Source organism: Poromitra crassiceps, assembly GCF_964638095.1.
Source record: "Poromitra crassiceps genome assembly, chromosome: 13".
NCBI lineage: Eukaryota > Metazoa > Chordata > Actinopteri > Beryciformes > Melamphaidae > Poromitra > Poromitra crassiceps.
This window is the reverse complement of record NC_139644.1, coordinates 35,454,496-35,479,646: the sequence shown is the minus strand read 5'-3', so window position 1 is coordinate 35,479,646 and position 25,151 is coordinate 35,454,496. Positions and strand designations below refer to the sequence as shown.

At 44.2% G+C, this 25,151-nt stretch overlaps 4 protein-coding genes across 4 annotated transcripts in view; 2 read left to right on the top strand and 2 right to left on the bottom strand.

The window, feature by feature from the left end:
* Nucleotides 1–1,305: 1,305 nt before the first annotated feature.
* Nucleotides 1,306–4,953, bottom strand: pdap1b (pdgfa associated protein 1b). The gene is made up of 6 exons (XM_083648653.1): nt 4,829–4,953; nt 4,270–4,361; nt 3,342–3,446; nt 3,110–3,231; nt 2,227–2,378; nt 1,306–1,780 (listed from the first exon to the last, which is right to left on the bottom strand). The coding sequence occupies exons 1-6, from the start codon at nt 4,839–4,841 to the stop codon at nt 1,725–1,727; spliced, it is 540 nt and encodes a 179-aa protein (XP_083504779.1). The 5' UTR covers nt 4,842–4,953; the 3' UTR covers nt 1,306–1,724.
* Nucleotides 4,954–5,413: 460 nt separating this feature from the next.
* Nucleotides 5,414–9,472, top strand: bud31 (BUD31 homolog). Its single transcript, XM_083648698.1, has 4 exons — nt 5,414–5,590; nt 6,804–6,926; nt 7,297–7,463; nt 8,733–9,472. The coding sequence occupies exons 1-4, from the start codon at nt 5,497–5,499 to the stop codon at nt 8,781–8,783; spliced, it is 435 nt and encodes a 144-aa protein (XP_083504824.1). The 5' UTR covers nt 5,414–5,496; the 3' UTR covers nt 8,784–9,472.
* A 3,464-nt stretch (nt 9,473–12,936) lies between these two features.
* Nucleotides 12,937–18,078, bottom strand: smcr8a (Smith-Magenis syndrome chromosome region, candidate 8a; the record flags this gene model as incomplete). The annotated part of the gene is made up of 3 exons (XM_083649451.1): nt 17,129–18,078; nt 15,173–16,966; nt 12,937–13,396 (listed from the first exon to the last, which is right to left on the bottom strand). The coding sequence occupies exons 1-3, from the start codon at nt 17,728–17,730 to the stop codon at nt 12,937–12,939; spliced, it is 2,856 nt and encodes a 951-aa protein (XP_083505577.1). The 5' UTR covers nt 17,731–18,078.
* Nucleotides 18,079–18,880: 802 nt separating this feature from the next.
* The window catches only part of top3a (DNA topoisomerase III alpha), a gene marked incomplete at its 5' end in the record, with an annotated part of 24,000 nt that continues 17,729 nt past the window's right edge, over nt 18,881–25,151 (top strand). The window contains 8 exons of the mRNA XM_083650179.1: nt 18,881–18,982; nt 19,329–19,388; nt 19,489–19,562; nt 19,755–19,830; nt 20,187–20,295; nt 20,487–20,630; nt 22,169–22,339; nt 22,578–22,678. Coding sequence (XP_083506305.1) covers nt 18,881–18,982; nt 19,329–19,388; nt 19,489–19,562; nt 19,755–19,830; nt 20,187–20,295; nt 20,487–20,630; nt 22,169–22,339; nt 22,578–22,678 — 837 coding nt within the window. The remainder of the gene's footprint in view (nt 18,983–19,328; nt 19,389–19,488; nt 19,563–19,754; nt 19,831–20,186; nt 20,296–20,486; nt 20,631–22,168; nt 22,340–22,577; nt 22,679–25,151) is intronic.

The window sequence follows — 25,151 nt, the reverse complement described above, 5'->3', positions numbered from 1 at the left end:
CCACAGGGAGGCGTGATGTGTGGGCGTCACTCCTCCCTCTAAATGTTGTTTGGCAATGTATCTCCTCCCCCAAATACTCACTGCTGTGGTTCGGATGGCCAATCAGAGTTGAAGATTCAACAACGCGATATAATAACCTGTCCCTGCATAACCTCGCGTCACCAGGCTCTTCTCGAGTCCCTGCAAAGTGCATTCTTGGAAGTGTTCAGCACCACTTGTTCCTGGACAGCTCCGGGTTATCCTGCGTCCCTCCCCACCTGTTTACAGACATGTTACAGACCCCTCCCCACCTGTTTACAGACATGTTACAGACTAGTATTCTGCAACAGTGCAGTGGATCAAAGGGTGAAGTAGCAGTAGCAATGTGTCAACCCTGGAAAAGTAGCAGACAGATGCTTTGAAATTCAGATTCAGCATGGACTAAACTGAACACATTTAATCTCTCCATTGAAACCTGTTAGGCCCAGTTTAACCCATGTTTATGAAACCATCCCGTTGTGAGTTAGGGTAAAAAACTGAAACTAAACCCTGTTTTCAAACCAGAACAGGGGGGGGGTGTCTGTGTAACCTCAAACATTTACCCAGTAACTGTCACTGTGGAATGCAGATTTAAAATGGTCTGTTAAATATTGCTGTGTACTTTAGAAACTAGCTGGTTGATCCCACATAGACAATGTTATACACACCCCTGAGAATGATAAACACTGGTAGCTCATTATATGGGAGGCAACATGTATGGAGTAGGATTAGGGCGACGTGAAAATTGTATTTGAGTTCTGAGTTTATGTTTAGAATTGTGACTTTCATCTCAGAATTGTGACTTTAATCTCAGAATTGTGACTTTAACCTCAAATACATTTCATCACATCTGGGCGTAATCCTCTACATACAAGATGTCCCTGTCACAGAGAAGTCTCTAATCCAGGGCTTCCCTATGGAAATCCCAACCTGTATTGCCAAGCCAACCCATGTTTCCCATGCGACAGAGGTTCTAAAAGTTTATAAAGCAGATTATTTTTAAAAAAAATCTTCAAGGGAATAAAATTCATGTTGCCCCTGAGAGCTGGTAAATAACCAGATAAAAGCATCATGGCTGTCACATTTTTTGGATTGTGAGAAGCCCAAAAGTCATCTGTGATCGCGTTTCATCCCATTTTTATATATTTCTTTAATGTCAGTGGACCCAACATGGCGTCTTTAAGCCAATGTTGGGAAAGCCTGCAAAGCCCACACCTGTTGTTGCGGCAGCTTCCTCATGGGGAAATAAACCAAATGAACACATGAACGGACACTTTTTTACTGGTTTCATAATATTAATCTGAAATATTTCCATGACTCAGTTATATACAATGTAAGATCCCAACAACAAAACAGTGGCAAAGCTCAATTAGCAAAGTTGGAATTATACCATGATGAATAGACCATGTATCAATACCATGTACAAGGTTATACAGTAGGTTAGAAGGGCTCATTCCAAGTGTAAGCGAAGACTGGTGTATTCTCTATTGTAGCCGTTACTTCCTCGGAGTAGCAACGAGGCCAATATCCAATCATGCCAAAATATACACAGCCCCTTTCAATGAGTCTCTCCTCAACCATTTCCAAAATGGTCATACCGTAAATGTGAAACACTCTTCATAGCTTTTCTTTTTAAAAATAGTCAAATATATATATTGCGCCAGTCCATGAATGTGTGAAAATGCTTCTGATAAATAAACTCTTCATCATTTCAGGGATAGGGAGTTTACGCCTTTAGCTGCTGCCGCCGCCCCTTCTTTTGCTGTAGGTAAAGAACACATGAAAATAGATTAAATCAGCTTCAATCCCTTTGTACATGCATTACAGCAGCATGGAGACTGACTGGTATCTGTCTGGGCTTTCGGAGTAGAAGCACTGATTGCTGATGATGAGGTTCCACGTTACTGATCTCGCTCTCTCAACGCAAAACTATATAACGTGGAATACATTTTGGTGGGGGGGGGGGGGGGTCATTTTCAAAAGGGGTCCCTCGACCTCTCGCCTCAAGATATCTGAATGAAAATGTTTTTGGGGGTACCCACGAGTCTCCTTTACAGATAAGGTAGCATTTTTCGATAGGGTCGGACGAATCGATACACTCCGCTATCGATCCGTGCTGCCATAGCATTTTTTGACAAGGTAGCGTAGATTGACAGAACACCAGTTTAACTCAATAATTACCGCCCCTTTCTTGTCAAATGTACTCACATTTCTTCTCTTCCACTTTCTTTTTTGCTGCATCCTCTCTCTGTTTCCTGATGATGGCAAGACGAGCCAGGTCTGCTTTGGCCTGGTCTGTTTTCCCCGCCAAGTGCATCTTCATGTAGCGCTCCTTGGCTTTCTGCTTCTCAATCTCCTCCCTGTGCAGTGGTGTGTGTCAGGGTGGTGTGTGTGTGTGTGAGGGTGGTGTGTGTCAGGGTGGTGTGTGTGTGTCAGGGTGGTGTGTGTCAGGGTGGTGTGTGTGTGTCAGGGTGGTGTGTGTCAGGGTGGGAGAGTAACAGGGGGAAGAAGTCAATATAATGCATCTATGAAGGGATAGTTCACCTCACCCAAAAATGAAAATTCTATCATAATCATCTACTCGCCCTGGGGAGCTGTTCTTTAGAGTTCCAAAACAAAAAGAGTCAAACGATCACACTGTGAACAGAAAGACAGAAACACCATGCTTTGTTACAAATCAATCAGCTGTAGTTACGATTTGCACTGATTTATGGTGTAAATAAATAGAGGTATTTTTGGAACTCTGAAGAACTGGTCCCTACTGACTTTTGGTTGTTTTGGAAAAGTTGCAATATGGAGTTGCGCTGGCAACCTCCCTGTGTATAAGGACAAACTTCAACTGTTTTAACAGGCATGGGGTGACTAGATGACCGAATTTTTATTCATAATTTAATTTCATGTATTTTTTTCATTTTCATTTATTTCCTTTAATATGTCGCTGAAACATCATAGACATAAAATGGAAAAACAAGCTAGTCTCAGTGACTTCGCTACGGTAATTTTCCTGGGGTTTGTGTGTACTTGTGCGTTTTTGTGTGTGTTTTTGGGTGTACTTGTGCGTGTTTCAACAACATGAAAGTGACATTCTCACCTCTCTCTCCTTGATAACTGCTTGGGCTCATCCAGCTCAATCTGCGTCACCTTCTTGGATTTCTGAGCCACTCTGTTGGGGTTCTCGATCTCTATCAAACCCTCCACACCTCCTCTCCTCTTCTGCACACACAGCATGGATACAGTATACAGTCAGTGCTGTGAGTGTAACAAACTGCTCATTGCACTGTCTCAGAAGTGTGTGTGTGTGTGTGTGTGTGTGTGTGTGTTACCTGGGAGCCTTCATCATCACTGTCATCAGATCCTGAGCCTGGTAGCTTCTCCTCTGCCGCATCGTTCTGCGCTGCACCCTCCAACTCCCCTTGTTCTTGTTCTTGCTGCTCCACATACAAGCAAACGACGGCCAGGCAGGCCAGACAACAAACAAGCAAACGTTATGTAGAGCAGTGGTCTTCAAACACCAAAGGGCAAGAAAAAACCTCAAGGCACACCTATATATCTGTGAGAAATAGCCTCTATAACACGTGTTATCACTCTAAAGGTTTTTTAGTTACTAGTGCCAATTTTCTTTATTAATTTAACTATATTACTCATGAAATATTTATTAACAAAATAATTCAGGAATTAATTAGAAAATTAGTTAAATTATTATTAATAACAACAACAACAACAACAACAACAACAACAACAACAACAACAATCATCATAATCATAATAATAAGCAGCAAGACACCCACTTTTTGTATACTGTAGTGTTAGGCAATAATAATGCATGGGTGTCACAAAATCCCAAGGCACATAGTGATAGGGCTGGGCAATACGGTTGAAATCAATATATCACGGTAATCATAGGCTGATATATTGATGTACTGTATATCGCAATCTGATGACTAATGTGTGCGGAATCACTTTAGTGCTCAATGGTAATGCTAGGTGTGATGATACTGTCGATGGTGTGAAGTCAAACAAAATTTATATTATTGTATTATTATATTACTTAAATGGCTTCGTACCCAGTCAGTTGTTAAACAAAATGTGCTTGTTAGAATTGTGTCACGATATCCCCAAACTGTATCATCACGATACGATTCTTCTGACAATCATATTAAGTTATGGCCCAGTCCTACAGAGACAAAATCTATTAGCACAGGTGTAATGATAATCGACAGTATAACAGTACTGCCAAGTTCAACAACCAACCAGTTTTCTCTCCTTCTCTGCCTTCATCTGGGCATCTATCTCCTCTGGGCTGGTGTACGTCCGCATGCGGCCCTTGTGACCACCTTTCTTACCTGCAATGATGGCCAGTAAATATGACACATAACAGATCACATGGACACAAGTATAGCCTACATTGTAACTGTAATTTCCAGAACACACACACACACACACACACACACACACACACACACACACACACACACACACACGCACACACACACACACACACACACATATACATACATATACACACACACAAACACACACACACACACACACACACACACACACACACACACACACACACACACACACACACACACACACACACACACACACAGTCTAAAGAAGCTGGTTCATTTCGGAATGCCTTTACTGTCTACTGTTTCAACACCATATAAAGCAGTGACATGTAGCCTGAAGAGGCATGCCACCTCTCCTCTGGTACTGACGTTAACCCGGATAGCATTAGGCTAACAACAGTGCTAATGTTAACACACCCACACAATGTGACATGTTGTGAGACGGACGTCCTTACCTCCTTTGGGCATTTTGACAAGCGAAGCCTTTATTATAAACTCCTCGTTAAGGTGATACTGATCGAAAACATAAACGTTAAGGTGGCAGCCTTACTGACAGCTGGCTAAACACACTCATTTGTGATCATGACAGCACAATACTCTGAGTAGTTTAGTCAATTGCCTGTCAACAAATTTCAGAGATGCGGAAATATGAAAGCCTTTCTGATGAGTTTTTGGCTACTTTGTGCCAAACAATGTTAGGTTTTCAATACAAAATACCAATCTATATCATATTACACGAATAGCAAAATAAAAGCGACATAGATCGTGTTGTTTATCTAAAGGCAATTTGCTGGTTTGCTAAAGTGATGCAATATGCCAAGAAATATAGCCAAGAAATATAGCAAGCCTCCTACTTTGATTTAATCTCAGAATAACAATATTATAATTCCCCGTATACATATTTATAAATATTTATATTTTATAACATTAATCTAGTTTCGAAATGTATACAAATAAAAAATAAATAAAGTGAATGGGGACGATGACGTCAGTCGAGAGAGTCGAGACGATAAGGGGAAAGGCCCCCGCGTGACGTCAAATAGAAGAGCCTGAAAAAAACGTTCGCGAAATTAATACACAAACACCAGGAGCTTTTCTTGTATTTTTTGTACAAATTAGAGCCATGCCGAAAGTGAAGAGGAGCAGAAAGCCGCCTCCAGATGGATGGGAGCTCATTGAGCCCACTTTGGACGAGCTGGACCAGAAGATGAGAGAAGGTATGCCGTGAGAAAACTCCGAGCTAACGTTAACAACAGGCTGCTAGCTGAGTTTTCTCTAGCGTTAGCTGTCTAGCTAGCTAACGCTAGTAGCTATTACAATGTTTCTCAAATGGGGGTACTACAGTGGGTACTCCAGAATGTGTTAAGTGAAGAACAATCCTATATTTCTCACTTAATTGTGAAAGTATTACAGACAAAAATTGACCAACCCATTTACTGTTCATATTACTCTGCCAAATAACATGCAAATACATTATTTAATTATTTAATGTTTTTTCATCCCCCAAATGTTTTGTGCTGGTGTAAGGGTAGCCCCTTTCATTACTGTTTCCGGGTATGTGATGCCATCATGAAGTTTCTGGGTGTATGGAGGGGAGATGATGACGCCATATACCCAGAAACAGTAACGAAAGGGGCTAGTCAGTGAAAGGGGTACTTGGCTGAAAACATGTCAGAAAGGGGGTAGATACATTAGTTAAAAACATTGTTTGAGAACCGCTGTATTAATGCACCAAAAAATATCATCATCATGATCAGTATATAAATGGGAGCTGGGGCTCTGTCTGTTTCTCTGTTTGTTTCACTGTCCCACTGTGATTGTCCCACTGTGATGTCATAAATCCCACTGTGTCATCATCCATGATGTCATAAATCCCACTGTGACATCATCAGTGATGTCATAAATTCCACTGTGACATCATCAGTGATGTCGTAAATCTGACATCATCAATGATGCTGGTCTCATTGGCCAGCTTGGCGAGCTGCAGGGGCAGCTCAGCAAGCTGCAGGACGGGTGATGGCGAGCCCGCATAGCGGGCGTGCCTAGGAATCAAGCGCGACATCCCTAGTAAATAAAAAATAAAGATTGTTCACAAGTCCTAAACCTCAAGTCCAAGTCAAGTCTCTCAAGTCTTTGAGGATGAGTCTCAAGTCACTGTGTGTGTGACTTAAGTGCGACTCAAGTCTCAAGTCCAAGTCCCCATCTCTGGTATTAACGAATGCCCACCTAAAGTTTGAGTGTTGTTTTTTCTTGGTGTTTGTTTTGTTGATGCATGGTTGTTCGACATAGAAACATCAAGCCAAAGCCAATGGTCATTATTTTGCACCTAAATGAGCCAATGTAAAAGCCGGAGAAGCTTTAACTGTACAACAGGTTTTAATGTCTGCTTCCCAGTCAGAGCTAACCTGTCTCCATCATGTTGTGTTGCAGCTGAAACAGAGCCTCACGAGGGGAAGCGAAAGGTTGAATCCCTGTGGCCGATCTTCAGGCTGCATCACCAGCGGAGCCGCTACATCTTCGACCTCTTCTACAAAAGAAAGGCCATCAGCAGAGGTGGGCCCCGCCCCTAACTATACTACTCAAATATAAAAGAAACGACACAAACACGTTATTGTCATTTCTTCAAGCAAGATAGATTCCTTTCACATTAATTTCCCCCATATCCATCGGTTGTTGTGGATTATACAAGTAACAACACTCTTGAGAATTTGACACTTTGTAAATCCATACGACATGATTTGAGATTGTATTTTCCCAGTGTTCTTGCCACCTCCCTTTTGTGTATCCGTTTACAATTTTAATATATTTAACATTTATATTTGACATAACTTCTCATTCACCAGACATCATTCTAGGAAACTGATCAATATCCATCCTCTGTCCATCTAACCCAGTCGTGTTGTCTTCCTGTGTGTCCGTGCAGAGCTGTATGAGTACTGTATAAAGGAGGGCTACGCAGACAAGAACCTGATTGCCAAGTGGAAGAAGCAGGGCTATGAGAACCTGTGCTGCCTGCGCTGCATCCAGACACGAGACACCAACTTTGGAACTAACTGCATCTGCAGAGTCCCCAAGAGCAAGCTGGAAGTCGTAAGTCGTAACGACTTTTCAATGTACCTAACTGAGATTACTGTCAGTTAGAGCCGGCCTGCATTTACAGCTTATAGCTCATTGTCAAGCCAATCGACCAGGTTGCCCCTCTCCTTTACATTGGTCCTGCTGGTGTCTTCACAGTCAGTGTAGCTGGAGATATCAGAGCTCATTCTTCTCCCTTCAGGAGAAGCTTTTTGCTGCCTATTTTCCTCCCAGTATGAAAACAACTTCCACAGACTTTAAATTTGTCTGAGCTAGATACTCCATCACAGTAAACATTAAGGCGTAATGCAGTGTTTTATCATTATTTCATTGTTCCCAAGTGTGTGCATTTAGATGCCTCCCATTTGACCATTTCCCCTGTTTTTTTTGTGGCGGCGTGGGGGGGTGGGGGGGGGGGGGGGGGTGTAAACCAGACAGACAGTAAGTGGTCTGTAATTCTGAATTATACCGATATTGGCATTGTGCCCTTCAACATATTTTGGGTCCTGACGCATATTTTAAGAATTTTAAAGTATGGTCCGCTGAACTCCAAGCAAGAATGAAAAGGTAATTAGCAAGGAGTTGTTTTTCCTGGTTAAATTCTACACATAGAAAACAGGATTCCGGGCATAGTTTGTGTTGCGTAAACGGACACAGTTATCCAGTTACCCAGACACATGGCAACATCGCGGATGGCTTAGCAGATTAGCCAACACCAAATTGCATGGAAACACAGATCATATGGAAAGGCCAGCTGTTATACTCTGTTTGAAACCTGTTTGTCTACAATGAAGTGAGGCGTGAGGAGCACAGCTACCATGATAAGGACCACCAAATAAAACAGAATGACAATCAGTATTATTTGATCGTCAGATTTTCCAAGCTAGAGGACGAGGCTGATACAGGCTGTTACACCCCCCACTGTGTGCCCCTGTGGTCTAAAGTAAACCAGGGGTTCTCAACCTTTTGTAACTTAAGGCTCATTTCTGATTGGTAAAACAGTTCCGAGGACAACCTTCCCAGATAAATGAGAGAGAGAGAGAGAGAGAAAGGTCATCGAAATTATGCATTTTACTTGGAAGTTTTTGATTTATATAAGTTCTTGAGCACATTTAGATATACAAATAAATAACTAGCTTTAATCACGATTATTTTATTTTTATTATACTATTTGGCAATACCACTGCCTCTGTGGCCCACTACACGGTGCTCTGAGGCCCACCAGTGGGCCACGACCCAGTGGTTAAGAATAGCTGGTCTAAACATTGCCATTCTTCTCCACAGGGAAGGATCATTGAGTGCACCCACTGCGGATGTCGAGGATGCTCCGGCTGAGTGCTTTGTGGACATCAGGGTGCTTTTCCACCATGGGACATCAGGGCTCATCCGACCTGCACCCGTCTGCTCCCACAAACCCCCGGAGCAAGACGGTGTTTATCACAGTGAGCTGGATCAGAAGCAACACGTAGTCGTCTTCACCATCATCCTGCCAACCACGCCGATTTGGAGTTCATTACATTAAGATCCTCACTTTTATGTTGATTCTTAGCCTTTTTAATAGTCAAAAGGTGTCCTTCATTTCCCCCTTGCTCTCAGCTGATTTCAGATGTTGCGTGTGTTGAACATCTGCTCCTTTTCTCTTTTTGCAAGTCGTTCATTTGAAATCTGCGACAAAGGAGGAAAGGACGGACGCATTAAAAGGGGGCCTTATTGTATTAATGTTTTGTTTTATTGCCGTGTGCTTGTGTATTTTACATCTGACTAATTCCATCACCTAAAAAACTGTCAAATTAGAAACTAAGGGTCCAGCGGGAGAAGTTAGAAGTGGTTTGTGGATCAGGCCTGCCATTCCAGCTGTTTAGTGTCCACTGTGAAGGTCATGAGTGCTACTGTCGTTCATTTCATTGAAAGAGGGGTGGGAGGGAAGGATTGGATGGAAGGATTGTCGTTTAACATGTCATTGCTTTAAAACTGAAAACCTTTTCCTGCTACTTGTACTATACAACTTGAAATAAAATACTTGTGATTTACTTGCTCTCGTACATTTTGTATTTTGAGGGAAGTTAAATGCCCAGTATAAATGATTGGAAAGCTGTAGCAGTAAGAGATACTCTACTTGGTATCTATTTATGATGTCGGAGGCCTCGAGATCATTTCAAAGGTTGCTTCATTGATGTGTCTATGCTATTTATTTTTTGACCTTTGAGATCATAAAAAATAAAAACGATATATTTATATACACAATTTTACATGACTAGATGCTCAGTTCCATGTCCTGAAGGCCTGGTTAGAATTATAAGTAGATTTTTAAACATTGTGTGTGTCATGTATGTATGTCTGACCCATGGCTTCATGCCTGCAAAGAAGAAAATCTTTTCTTGGAATTCATGATTTACAAAGCAGAGATTTACCCACAGCAAAGCAATGAAACACACACACACACACATCGTTGTGCTGTACCTTTGTAAGGCCAGTCCATTCATAATGAAAACCTTAAGAAAATAGTCTTTTCTGAATAAACTCCTGGAAACAATTCGTCCATGTGACCACCTTCCCTGTATTGTGGGGATATTTGGCTCCACAGGCAATGGTCATTCTAAACTCATAATATAATTTGATATAAATTAAGTTAAAGCCCAGCTATGATCAGATCAAAGACCTATGGGACCTTTGTCTGACCAGTGAAATGAAACAGGGTAAATAAATGTAGAGCTATTCTCTAACTTATGACATTTGGCTTCTTATCTGAGCTGGAATGAGGAAATTTTTGACACAAACGTTGCACCTTATCTTTCGTCACTGCACAGGTGGTAAAAACACAGCCGTGAGAGAGACGCTCAGGCCAATGAATTGACATTTGGGAAAACTGTTCCTGCATAACAAAAAAGTATTATTGCGGCAGTGTTTTTACATGATTCACAGCTGCTCCTGTGATCCCCCCCGCCCCCCCTTCAGTCTTCCACCTCTTCTTGCAGTGAAGATAATTAGACGTTTTAATTGGCCGCTGGAGTTCCTGCAGCCTGGCATTTATTATGCATGACTCCTCAAACGCTCCACACAGACACACACACACATGCCACCGCTGACGCAAGTCACTGCCACACACACGCGTCTATTAGAGTATTTGATCTTTAATGATGATCTGTAGGTTGCATTGGCCTTTTCTTACAGTATCTCACAGTGACACTCATAGGAGACCGTCACGCAACTCCTGTGTCAAGCAGGCAGCGACACAAAAACACTCAAATGGATTCAAATAATTTAATTGGATGAACGAATATCATCAATAGAACATAAAAGCATCCAGACATTCACGACTTGGGTTTAAAAACACTGGAGATCCTAAAGGCCCTCCTTCCCCAGGCTGATTCGATTAAAAAAAGGTCCACAGACAAACATGATATTGGCAACATAAGGACACGAGTCGGAACACACATGGCAACATAAGGACACAGAGTGGGAACACGTTAAGCACACTGTGGTATGGCTTATTCAGATTACATTCACATTTTTCTTTGCATTAGGGAGACAATTCGTGTGGAAGGAATTGTGTGACAATTCTAACGCATTCTCCTAATAAAAAGTTAAGACATCAAAATGTAGCAAAAGAAGCCCATATTGCATTCTAAGGGAATGTCTGTGAATAATAGATTGGAACAATACATACATTGGGTGGAATGAAAAGGCGGGATTAAAAACGTAACGCGGTACTGTCAATTAGTTGAAAAGTATTTTTTTCCCGTGGCACACGCAGTACAGTCAGTGACACACAAATATTTCTTCAAAGTAGCACTGGCCTTGGAAAGGAGAATGGCCGTGATCCCACCTTTGACCTTTTATCATCAACGTGGGCCTGGCGCAGGCCAACGGGCGGAAACAACTAAAGTCATTTCCTCGCAGGAAAACGGGATAAATTACGTTTATGATCCAAATTTGATCCTAAAGCCATGAATATGAAACAAGTATCCACTCACACTATGCTTTCACTGTAACCGAGGGCCGTTCAGAACCAAATCAGGTGTCAAACCTACGACTCCGGTTCACTACGATGGCACAGAAAATCTGATCTGTCCGACAATGGAACTGTACTAGTAACAAAACGGATATTTCAGCAAACCGTTGATCAAATCAGTCAGTTCATCAGAATACAACAGAAACAGAAATATCATTTACATTACGGCGATTCACCCTGGCACAAGACAGTCTCATGCTGACGCCACAAAACACTCTCACACAACTTTAAGACAACAGTGAAATTCAATACATTTAGGTTAAGGAGCTTTTAAAAAGTCGCCTGTGTGAGTATATCCGTGACAACGCTCGCCAGCAGTTAATATTGAGACTTTTTTTTGGCAGCCGCTGGCCTGTATGTGTGTGTGTGATGATGACGACGTTAGTTCTCTAGACATGCAATATATCACATGGAGCTGGCTGGGACTAATTTGCTCAACAAACACACTTTCTCATGCATCATCACCACAACTTGAAGCGGACTCTGATCATGTATACTCTATTCTCTCAGAAGTCCAAACTACCGTACTCTGTTCAAATCCAACGCCATGTCTCCATTTAGAATGAAACTGACATTCAATCACTACTACAGGAATGTGTTACAACTCATCCACATGATGAAATGACAGAACGGGAGAAAAGGAATGGATGAAAGGGGGAAAACTGAACGCACACAAAAAAAATGTATCGTCCTCAGAAAGGTTTCGCCCCTCAAACGTTATTGTGACTTCGGCTTGTTGTAGTTGTTTTTTTTTAGAGAGAGATGCCCGTCACAAGACCAGCAGTAACAAGCCTACATGAAAAAAACTTATGTAATAACATTTCATGGACGGATTCAGAGAAAGCTCTGTTCTCAGCAGGCAGATAATGTCAGCATACATATAGGTCCATTACAGCAATCCTGAAAACATGATTACATTTGCTGCAGCTTATTATCATAGTTGGTCAAATTGCTCAATGATTGGTGGGTGTTTAAACAGGGCCATGCTTGGAGATGGCTGAGGTCAGACTAACCCTTCACACACACACACTTGGCTTGAGTTCAGTAGGATGAAATGCGACAGGGAAAAATGTGGACATTACAACAAAAAAAGCTAAAAGGAGTCAGTAGTGCGAGGAGGAGGAGGAGTAACATTATTTCCATGGAAGTGAAAAGCACACGAGGAGTGACCAAGGAGGAGAGAGCCGGCCCAACGAGGCTCTGGGTCCGTTTGTGAGTCTGATCCATGCTCTGGATCAAACACACGCAAGTAAACCACTCACTGACATTCACCGCTCGCTCTCTATCCCTTCCCCCTGCATGGAGATGCACGAGCGAGAGAGCGAAGATCAGAGAGAGAGAGAGAGCAAGGCAGAGAGAGAGAGAGATTACATAGATAAAACAAAAACCAGTGCTGAGTTTGTCCTGAAAACTAAAAGGATCTTAGTGTTAAGATCGCCTTTGGCCCATCGAATACATCTTCCTCCTGGTAGAACATTAAATCTTGTATAAAACGCTGGTGGTGTAGTTAAAACTGAAACAAGGTGCTGCGGCGCTGCCCCCGGTGGCAGGCTGTAGATACTGCTGAGCGAGAAGCTGGCTGAGGTAGAGCAGTATCTGGCTGTCCTCCTCCCCGAGGCCCAGCTGCTCCTGGAGGAAGCAGCGGCGCCTGGCCTCCACGCCCTCCGGCCCCTCCCTGGAGCTGATGGGCAGGTGGAGGTGGTGGGTGAAGGTGAACAGGAAGGCCTTGGCGGCCAGGCTACTGAGCGTGCTCTGGATGTGCAGGAAGTAGGTGGAGCCGCGGCGGACGTAGGTGCGGTGGTCGGCCACGTTGGCGAGGAGCTGGCCGCGGTAGGGGGGGCAGCGCAGGGTCTTCTGGTCGGCGTCCAGGATGGCGATGTAGCGGCTGTAGCGGGACAGCGAGTAAAGCATGCTGGAGCCCACGGGGGACGCCACTCTGCAGGGGAGGAGCACGAAGATGAGAGGTTTATCTTCTATCTGTTATTATCAGGGTTCCCACACCTTCTTAAACATCAAATTCAAGGACTTTCCAGGCCCAATTCCCTCAGATTCAAGGACCCAACACAGCATAGTTTGAGACACGGATCAGTTACAACACTGAGCATTTTTATAATGAAAACTAGCAGCTTTACGGAAGCTCACAGACAACAATAGACCCTTCTCACGGGGGCCATTTTGTGTCAAAAAGGCAGGGTAAACACAGGCGCAAGCAAAACACTAATGAGGGTTTCAAACTTCCGTGATTGGAATGTGGAAACCCTCATTAGTGTTTTGCTTGCCTTGCACCTGTGTTTATTCTGCCTTTTCGACACAAAATGGCCCCCGTGAAAAGGGTCTATTAAAAAGAGACAGAGGCTTGGATGCGTCGAACACTTCTCAACTGTGCTGTGTTACATGTTAAGTAGAACAATATAAGAACTTACATTTCTATCCTTGCACAAAATATTTGCAAGCAATTTCAATTATCTAAATTATTTCCAAAAACTTTCTAGGCCTCGACCCCCCCTCAAATTTCTCAAGCTTTCAAGGATTACAAAGGACCTGCGGGAACCCTGTATTAGACTTTTCTAGAGACAGGAATATTTGACATGTACCGTCCGGGCGCTGTGGCTTTGACCCTTTGCTACAGCAAATAAATGGCTGAAATATGAACGTATAGATTTGTCAAGCAGCTCAGTTGAACATGAAGAAGGGTACTGATCTCTCTGTGAATACCAAGGAGTCATTTATCTCCTCGACTTGGCAAATAACACTTGACGGAAACGGTGAGAAACGGTGGTGTTAAAAACCAGAACTCCTCCTTCCTTCCTGCCTGGCTCAGACTCTCAGCCCTCCTATCTCAATTAAGAAAACAATCCTTGAAATGAGGAAGCAAATGGCTTTTATTTTGAAGAACTGACTGCACACTCTCCTTTTAGAAGAGAAAAAGAGAGGAAAAAGACGCCCTTCCTCAAATCCATCCCGATGGTGACGCATAGAATTGAAAGGATTCATCTATTCAATAGATGGCTTCTGTCAATTCTATGACTCACCATCAGGTAGTAGGGCTTAGCTGTTATGGACTGAGTCACAGCAGATGAATCATAAGAGAGCAAGGTGTGATAAACGCTATAGACTTCACCAGCCTGAAAACAAAACTCAAACTTTCATACTGATAGAGATACTGTATACTGAAGCTGCAACTAACGATGATTTTCATTCATTTTCAAGATGACATCGTTAAATGTCTTGTTTCGTCCACATCCCAACGATATTCAGTTTACTGTCATAGATGAGTTATCTATCTATCTATCTATCTATCTATCTATCTATCTATCTATCTAACCATCTATCTATCTATCTATCTATCTATCTATCTATCTATCTATCTATCTATCTATCTATCTATCTATGTATCTATCTATATATTCACATTTAAGAAGCTGGAATCAGGCCTTTTTTTTCTTTAAAAATGACAGATTAATTGATTATCAAAATAGTTGGTGAGATTAATTGAATAGTTGACAACTAATCGATTAATCGACTAATCGTTAATCACTCTATATTGAAGTTGTAGAAACACCATCATACTCAATAAAAACATCATCTATCTGCCTCCAACTGCGTTTAGTCCAAATGTAATGAGCCCTGCATGCCCTTACTGAAAGCTGCTTTGTTTAGGAGTTCAATGTTCATGTTAATGCAAAGTGGAACGCCAACGCTCCATCCATACCTTTGCAATCCAATGAGTTTCCACCTGTGCAGGTCAGTGAGGGTGAAGGGACAGGACAGCCAAGCTTGAACCCTCTCTCCGCACCTCCCGGGCCCGGGCACGAAGAGGGCCAGAGCGGCCACCAGCCGGCGGACCCTCCCCTCATCTGCCCCAAGCACCACCAGGGTCCTCCCGCTCAGCAGACACCACAGAGCTTGCAAAGCGAAGGGGTACTGCCGCACAAACTTCAAGGCTCCCTGTCCAGCCTTCTTCCTCTGACGCAGAGTCACCACCCCTCCGTAGCCGAGAGGCGAGGCACCCCGGTCGGACCCCGTAGAGGCGCTCATGGTGCAGTCTGACCCATCCGCTGAGCACCGGGAAACTGCGTCTCCAAGGCTTCCCACGGGCAGCTCCAGGCCAGCTGCAGGGCTGTCTGAGCGGGGGGAACCCACAGCGTAGTCCCCGTGCAGCGGCAGTGAGGCCTGGGGCTCCTGGTTGACCACCAGGGATCGAGGGGGTTGAGGGTGGGAGCTGTGCCCCAGACTAGGCACCGAGTCTGGGACGGAGGCATCGTAAAGGAAGCCCTCCTGAGCCATACAGCATGCAGTGTCGATCTGAACTAACAACTCAGGGTCCGTCTCACAAACTTCCTCAGTTAGACCCTCACACCTGCTCTCCCCCGGTTCCTCACACTCATGCTCTCTGCTGGCCTCCAGCTCTGAGACCCCTTCCAGCAGAGACACAGGAGTCTGGTCTCCCCCGTCAGCTTCATCTTCACCAGCTGTGGTCTCTACGTCTTCACTGCTGCTCTCCCTCTCTGCGTCAGTGTTATGGTCGGGGTCAGGGGTCAAGTCGGGATCCGGTGGTCCTGACTTCATGCTAGCTAGACTCTGCTCACCCTCAGCCTGCCCATCCCCACTCTTCTCACTGCTGAAGCTGCCTTTTGTCTCCTCAGAGCTCTCTTGGGTCTGGTCTGAGGGGGACGAATCCAGGTGGCTTATCCCGAGCCCTAGTTCACTCTCCTGGGTGTAGCCAGTCTCGGAGGCCGGGCCCAAAGGCGCCAAAGGCTCCAGGCCGTTCAGCTCCAGAGGTTCAGGACACAGCAGTATCGGAGGCGGGTGTGCGAGTGTATTGTTGTCTACAGCATGGTTCACAGCACAGAATGGTCTTAGCGGTCCCCCTTCTTCCTCATCCTCGTCCCCCGGGTCTTCCTCAAACAGGAAATTGGTAACCGGCTGTTTCCTGCGGAGTGCCCTGTCCAGGCGGCGCGTGTGCAGGTAACACAGGTCCCCCCGGAAACTCCTCTCCGTCGCCTTCAGCAGTTCCACGGCGGCCTCGTAGAAAGTCTCGTCGCACAACTCCTGGAGCGTCTTTAGGCGCTTGTCGAAACACTTGGCAGACTTTGCTTTGATCAGCTGGGGGGTGTAGGACGGCCTGCGTTTAACACCCTCCTCCTCCTCGTCTTCCTCTTCTCCTCCTTCCTCGCCAGCCCGACCCTCTCCTTTGTCCCCGTTCTCCCGCTTTTCAGTGTAATAATTCAAGGTGTTGGCGAGCGATGCATATTTGTCCAGCAGCTCTTCGCACTCGCTCAGACACTCCGTCATACACTTCGGGCAGGTGACGGCTTGGGGGTCCCGGCGCGGACGGCGAGGGTAGGAGCTGATCTGTCGCAGAAGGTCCCTGTGCTCGTAAATGCTCTTCTCCACGTTGGCCAGCTCGTTGGCTTTCTCCACCACATGGGCAGAGTAGATGCCCTGCTGCGGCCCCGCCTCCCTCTGCAGGCCCTCCTCCTTCTGCAGCACCGAGCGGGTGTACCTGATGGACAAAGAAGACACATTAGATAAGGAAGACAGATACATTTAAACAGTGAGTAACCAACTGATGCTGATTTGTTAATACAGGGAATTGTTCGTATTGGAAATCTAGCTGTATCAGTTAGTCAGCTCTGCTGTATTGAAGGTTTCATGCAGGTCTTACTCCAAGTCCCGCAGCTTCCTCTGCAGCTCCTTGGCAAAGGCTCTCCTGTTCCCGGTCTTCAGGCACTCGGAGGCCTGGGAGAAGCGGAGGGACAGCTCCTGGAACTGCAGCATGATTTTCCTCTCGTCCGCCGAAACGTACGCCATGCAGAACGGTCGCACGAAGCCCCTCGCCTCCAGGTCGTAAAGCGTCAGGTGGTGGACGTAGGCGAACGCCCCCTCCTTCGAGTCGCCCAACACCACCCTGGAGTCCTCCACGAAGCTGAGCCGCGGGTAACCGCTGCCGGGCGGGTGTCCCACAAACGAGGCCTGGTAGTCCACGGACATGATGCGCAGGGAGAAGTAGTTGAGGTCGAACGTGCCGCAGACTTTGGGGTCATCTGGGATGGTGAGGAGAGGCTGAGGGCCCACCTGCTCTGAAAACTCAGAGATGAGGATGAAGTCTTTGGTGAACTTGGCATAAGAGGTTTTGGCCCAGGGGTTGGAGTCAGCCAGCGGGTAGAGAGGAACGGAGAACTCCTCGGGGAGTGCCCAGGAGTCGGGGCTGGTCTCCCCGTACTCATCCTCTTTAGTGAAAGCCACCACGTCAGGTGAGCCTATCATAGTGGTGTTATCAGACAAGGCATGAGAAACGCAACACACGCTTCACCAGACGAAACCCCAGTGGTCAGGGCAAGGCAGTGAAGGGCAGGCATACAAAATAATGGCACATTAATCATTCTACTGTCACATTCGCCTGTGCGCAGATTTAAGTATTATGCTCAGCAACGATGACATCTGGCAGGCAGAATACAATAGGAGACTGAATCAGAATTGTACGTATATCTTGCAACAAGCACGGGATGCTGTGGCTTCCCTCGAGCTGTCCAGGCAGTTAGCGGATCCCTCAGGCAGCAGCACAGCGAGACGAAATGAGAGCATTTGGAAACCCGCATCAATCCAGTATTTCTCCGCTCCTTTTCCAAGCGCCGTTGTCGTTCAATGTTCCTGGGTATGATGCAATGCAATGTTAGGACAGAAGCACCGTAACATGGAGAGGCGCTTCATGAAAATTTTACATCCTGAGACAGACGCCATGTTTACCCAGCTGGTTGTAGTCGTGTCACGTGACCACTTCTCTACCTAGCTGCAGGCTTCATGAAATAATATTACCCCCCCCCCCCCCCGCAAATACATAATTGATAACGTAACCCGTGTTGTGTTTATGCAAAATAACTATTTTGAATGCATTATTTATTTTGAATGCAAATTGTTTTTACGTGTTTTGTAACTTCGATGCTTTACGACAGTAGTGTTACGACAGTAGTGTTAGCTATACGGCAATAGTTGACAGTCGGGCGCGGAATTTGTAAACAAACCAGTGTGCTACGGTGTGCTAGCTGTTGCTTGCTGCCTGTGAAGTTTTTAAATTGTAGGTTTTCAACCTTTTCTTAATGCAGTCTATCGGAAGTGAAGTTATGAAATTGGTACTTTCCTCTCGTTACGTTAGCTCTTACACAAGTTGTCGGTAGCGAATGCTATGCTAGCCAGAAAGCTCTCACAGCGTTAGCTAACATACATTGCCTTAGCTAACATTATGGAGTGAAAGTGAGACGACTCAGGGGGACAGGTGCTGCATGTAAAGGCGGCTATGCTAGTGCAGCTACTGGAGAGATCTCTGCTTCGATCGGGACTACAGCGGTTGAAGATCCAGTGGAGTTGTTACCGTGGCGGACACAGCGGCCAGGGCTTGGAGTTAGCGCCACAGCCAGACATGATCCGCAGGACTCAGATCAAGCGGGTTCTCTGCGTGGCCGAGAAGAATGACGCGGCCAAATGCATTTCAGAGATCATGTCCAACGGGAGATCGAGGAGGGTACGTTAAGTCATGGGATGGGAAGCTCTGGATCATGTCCCAAATATAGCATACAATATGAGTAAGTTTATAACGTTACTTTTGTGTGATGACCAATTTTCCGTCATCCTAAATCGCTGCTATGGGCCCTGATCTACTCTCGTTTGCCATTCTTATGAATGAAATATTGTTATTCACGAGAATGCCCAACACAGTGACAATTGTAATTCGAGCCTTACTCATATTGGCTATAATAAGCTGGTGTTGGCTATTGTAAACGATATTAATGTGTCTGATTGGGTACTGACTTTGATGCTTCATGTGATTAGGTTGCCCTGGTACTGATTCTGTTGTTTTCCATTTTTAGAGGGAGGGGATGTCAAAGTTCAATAAAATATATGAGTACGAGTATCATCTCTTTGGGCAGGTAAGTTAAGTGAAAAGAAATTGAATGTGAAAGAGTGCAAAATATCTGTCCTTATGTGTTGTCTTAATCTTATTGCTTTCATTATCCTTCCCATTTTCAGGATGTTACAGTGTCAATGACATCAGTATCAGGGCATTTACTAGGTTTGGAGTTTAAGGCACAATTCCAGAAATGGTAAGTTGAGAAACACAACACATATACACTTAAACTTACAAAAAAGCAAGTGTTTGTACAGCTTAAAGTGATCACTTACCTGTATCCGCAACTGTTCTTATCATGAAGTTAGAGCAGCAAATAGCCCAGATTCATTTGTTTTGTACCTTTATTGTACCTCACTTATTTTGTCTGAACCTCTGCTCTCCATAGGTATAGTTGCAATCCTGTGCTGTTATTTGATGCAGAGGTGGAGAAGTACTGTCCTGACAACATGGTGCAAGTCAAGGTATATTGTAATAGCAGAAATCCAGAACAGGATATGGCCATTTTGGTTCTTGAACTAGGGTTTACTCACAGCCCACAGGTTTCAAAATTACTGGATACTTTATTAATAATATCTACTACATACTCTATTGTTTGTTTTCTCTGAGACTGAGTGAACAATGGGATGGATTTTCATTGCCTTTTCATTTTCCAACAGCAGGGGGCCAAAGCTTCCAAATGAAACGTTGACTGAATGTGCACAATATAAATGGATTTGATGTTATTGTATGGCTCCTTCACTCTCCTTCAACGTTACTTTCTCTCCTTTCCTTCCTGGCATCTTACTTCCTTGGTCACTCTGTCTCTCTTTTCCTGTAGCGGAGCCTGGAGAAGGAAGTGAGACAGTGCCAGGCCTTAGTCATCTGGACTGATTGTGACAGAGAGGGAGAAAACATTGGCTTTGAAGTCATAGATGTCTGCAAAGCAGGTATGACAGTGTGTGTTCGCGGGTGTCTGTCTACCCTCTTGTACAGTCTGTATCCCATTATGCCTCTTGTTTTATATTATATCTTATGACTGTGTGTGGCCAAATGTGAAGATGTTTTCCATACATTTGTCCATAGGATACTGCTGATAATGGCGGTGTAATATTTGTGTGTGTGTGCATGTGCGTTTCAGTGAAGCCCAATTTACAAGTGTTTCGGGCAAAGTTCTCAGAGATCACGCCTAACTCCATCCGGAGAGCCTGTGAGACTCTAATAGAACCAGATGCTAACGTTAGCGATGCTGTAGACGTTCGTCAGGAGCTGGACCTGCGGATAGGTAAGTAAAGACACACTGTGGTGCATATCACAAAGAGACACAATACCGTATTACACTTGAAGAGGTTTGGTGTCAGAATGCTTTAAGTACAATTCATCAAGGGTGATGTGATGGATCAACAGGCTAAGGTGCATACTGATACAGCATCATCACAAAGTAAAGGTTTGTTAAATGTCCTCCCCATCTCTACCTCCCATCTTTCCCCTCAAATACTGTCTAATAAATCAGAAATGTTGTAAAAAAAAAAATATATATATATATATATATATATATATATATATATATATTAGAAATATCTTTGATCAAATGAAATTGGTGCTGCCCACTAGTTCTTCAGTGCTAGTAAGATATGCACAGCAGCAGAACAGACTAAGTACATGGGCTTGAATTCCCACTGTACCCATCAATAGTGAACAGCTTTGAGTGCAAGCTGTTATTTTCAAGGACGCCCTGTTACAGCAAGACGTTTATAAAAAGTTACAAAACTACAGAGAGACTTTGACCTCAGAGGGAAACATGATTGAGTGGGACACAGTCTGGGACAGTATCTTCAATTGTTCCAAGAAGCCAAACCACCAGCTGATCCACTTCAACATTATGTCATAGGACATATTGGACCCCCCCAGTGAAAAAACATGATCAAAGCCATTCCCAACCCTTTCTGTTCCTTCTGTCAACCTGAACAAGTTGGAACTTTCTTACATGGTTTGGGAATGTGAACAAGTTAAAGAATTCTGGGATAAAACGACTTCAATCATATCTGGCATAATTGAACACCCACTTCCTCTGGACCCAATACTTCTATTAATTAACGATGACTCTAAACTAAACTTGTCGGGAAAACAGAGGAAAATTTGGCTTGCTGGCCTAACTGCAGTCGAGAAAATGATAGTCCAAAGGTGGCTTCCCCCTCACTCACTTAGCATTCACAAATGGCCAGCATGCTTTCGTGATATAGTCATGCTCGAACTCTCCACAGCGAGGATTTATAAAGCGAAGTCCTCAACTCTTGAACTCTGGAGAGATGTAGCATCTCAGATCTCCGACCTAATGACCTCAGTGCCTCAGGAACCAGTGGTCCAGTAGCAAAGTGTGAGACGTTTACTTTGAACAAGAGACCGCGTGGGGTGGTGGTGGAGAGGGTGTTCTCCTCTATTTCCTTTTTATTCCTTTTTTGTTTTGAGGTAAATAAAACTGATGTCGTTCATCACATGTTCTGATGGGTATTGGGTGGGTGATATGAGTGGGCGGGTGGGAAGACAAGAGGGCTCATACATCCTGGCTAATGTCTATCAATAATGTCATGTACCTGTATTGAATGAATGATGTCAATCAAAAGTTGATCACAAAAAAAAATTACAGACAGACAAGATGCTTTGGTAAAAGGCCAACAACACTGGCATCGGTGTTCATGTGAAATCCTGTTAGTTTGGGAAATCTTTTTGCGGTTTGCCTATTGTGAAGGCGACACATACAGAATGGAAAACATTGTTAAATTGTTCATATGATGCCATCCTGTCTACTGTGTTCATGTCCAGGTGCATCCTTTACTCGATTCCAGACGCTTCGCCTTCAAAAGATCTTCCCAGCGTCTCTGGCCAATCAGCTGATCTCCTACGGCAGCTGTCAGTTCCCCACTCTGGGCTTTGTCGTGGAACGCTTCAAAGCCATCCAGGCCTTCATACCTGAGACCTTCTACAAGATCAAAGGTACATGCACACAGATACAGATCAAAGGTACATACATGCACAGAGATACATAAGTCTTGACTTTATTGTGCTTTATCCTTGATGTTATTCTTTGAGATCCGTATCTGTACTTTGTTTAGTACATTGTATTTCAATTTGTAACCGTCAAATAAAATCAAATAAAATCAAACAGATTACAGATATCGATTCTAATGTTAAACTGATACTCACCCCTCTCCACTCTGTCCGTTTCTCTCAGTGTTGCACGAGATGGACGAGGAACCTGTAGAGTTCAGTTGGAAGAGGAACCGTCTCTACAACCACACGGCCTGCCTGGTGCTCTACCAGATCTGCATGGAGGTATGTGTGTGCATGTTTATATGTGCACTCCTATGTGTGAATATGAGTCTGTGCATTACTGTGTGCAGTCAAGGCTGTGCAAAACTCTTTGCAGGATAGGACATCTATTCACTTAACTTAACTTGAGGACTTCTACTGGTCAGAGAAAAGACTCAAATGTAAATACCAACCCTTCACAACATTGGCTCTATACAAAACATCTCATCACACAACATCATGAAATAAGGTCGACCCATCCGACATAAGCTTGACGGACTACCATCACTATTACAATCAATGAAAGTCCTCACCAAGACAAATGCTTGATGTATATAAATAATACCGTACATGACATCACATCATTGTGAAAGCCTTAACATGTTAGAGAAAAACACACTCGCAAGTAAACCTTTAACACACTTTTAACACTTTAGCACAGGCTTCTTAATAACATAGCCTGTGTAACACTAATTAAAAAACAATCACATACTACTAACCATTTCATAACTCAATTAAATCTTTCGTATATACACAATCAGTTGTTAAAATACTATTATCAGTCAATGTCACTGTTTATATAATAAAGCAGATTGACCCACGCCTCTGCTCAAGCACACTTTATCACCCACACACGCTTTTTTATTTATTAACAATGATCATTACATGCTAATTATATTGTCACAGCAGACCACAACTCTGGGCATCATTATTGTTATTATCCTCGTCTAGGCTTCCAATAGCTCGGTCGCTGTGAGCATAGTGTTATAGAAGCTGTCAGACTAAGCAGGGTTAGCCCCCGTTTACACAGGACGCCGAAGCAACACTCAATCGAAGCTGTACCTACGCTGTACCCACAAGTTTCATTTAGGCGTCCTTGTTAACAGGCGGAGCCGTTCACATCACCCGCGCGCGTGCCACGCTGACGCCACGCCGAAGCCACGCTCACGCCACGCCGAAGCGATCACTCAGGATTGACGCCGAATTTCCAAGCTTTCCAACGTTGAAGCCGTGAGGCATGAAGTCAATGGGAGTTGTGGGCGGGTTCGAGGCACGAGAGTAGGCGCTGAGAGGAAAAGAGAAGGCGTCTTGTGTGAACAGTAAGGCGTACGTTCAGCTTGTGCTGCTTCAAGCTTCAGTTCTGCTTACGTCCGGCGTCCTGTGTGAACGAGGGCTTAGTGTGGAGCTTCCCCGGTAGCTGGTCACGCTGGCTTTGGGTGCTGTACCAGCTGCTCCTCTCTCGCCAGCTCGCGCTTGCTGGTTCACCCGCGCTTCATCTCGGTGCACCTTTTCAAGTTCATTTCGCATATAGGGCTTAATGTTATACTTGGAAATATTTTAAACTTTAAACTGTATTAAGGCGTGTCTGGAGCATATGGAGGAAGAATGGACTCTAGCAAGAGTGAAAATCCCATTTCTCGTCTGATAGCGGGACCCCCAGATCATTTTCCCATTATTCTCGAATATGAGATATAGAGAGACTTATTTAGCATATTGACCTTAATAGGGAATCCAAGCAGGAGAAGGGAGGACGAGTTGTAAAATTAGCAAACATTTTCTGAGTAAAATGCCTAATTTCTAAGTAGCGGAAAAAATGAATATTGCTCAGTCCGAATTTTTTGAATACTTGTTCAAAGCTTGCAAAAGTGTCATCAATATACAGGTCCTCGATACTATGAATGCCGTTGCAGCTCTAATTTGTAGACATAACACGCTAACACAACACTTGGAACAAAACACCATTTATAAAAGGGGAAAACTTCCATTGACAGTCCATTGACTCGGTCATGGCACACGGTGCAGCCAGGTCAAGAGAGAGCCATCTTCAAGACTCCCGCATCAGCGTAACCCCATAAGCTCCACCCACTTCAGCCTGACAGTGACCGTTATGCCGGACCAATCAAGGAGCGTGATCAATACATGTGGTGTTTCCTAATCGGCTGGCAACTGCACATGTATCGGAGGAAGCCAGTACTAGTCCTACAGCTCTACCCAAATCGACAGAGGGAGTGGAGCATTGGGGGGGGTGCAAAAAAATTATACTGTATGTAAAAAAAGAAGAAGAAGATTGTCTATTTCTACCCGCATCAAGAAGAATTAACACTGCTGAGCTGGTTATCCTCGAGGCAGGTGGGTATGTTGTTCTAACCATAGATGCTGATCTTAGCTGGTCTACCAGCATCAGTGTTACCACCAGCGTCAGACCAACTCTGCCCTGTCAGACCTCTGTACTATAGCATCACTGTATCATTGTTATGTGTATGTCCTTTATATTTGAATGTGCTTACCATGCTCGCTTTGTATTGTTTTATTTGATGAAAACAAACCTTGATGTTCTCCATCTAGGTATTATCGGCCTGTATGTATGTCAACTGGCCGGGGTCACCGGGGTCAAGTTAGCCATGTAGGCTAAAGCTGCCTCATTTACTGTTACAGTTGATGAATGGGGACTGTCCACAACAACATTATAAACGAATAAATTCAAATACAAAAGCAC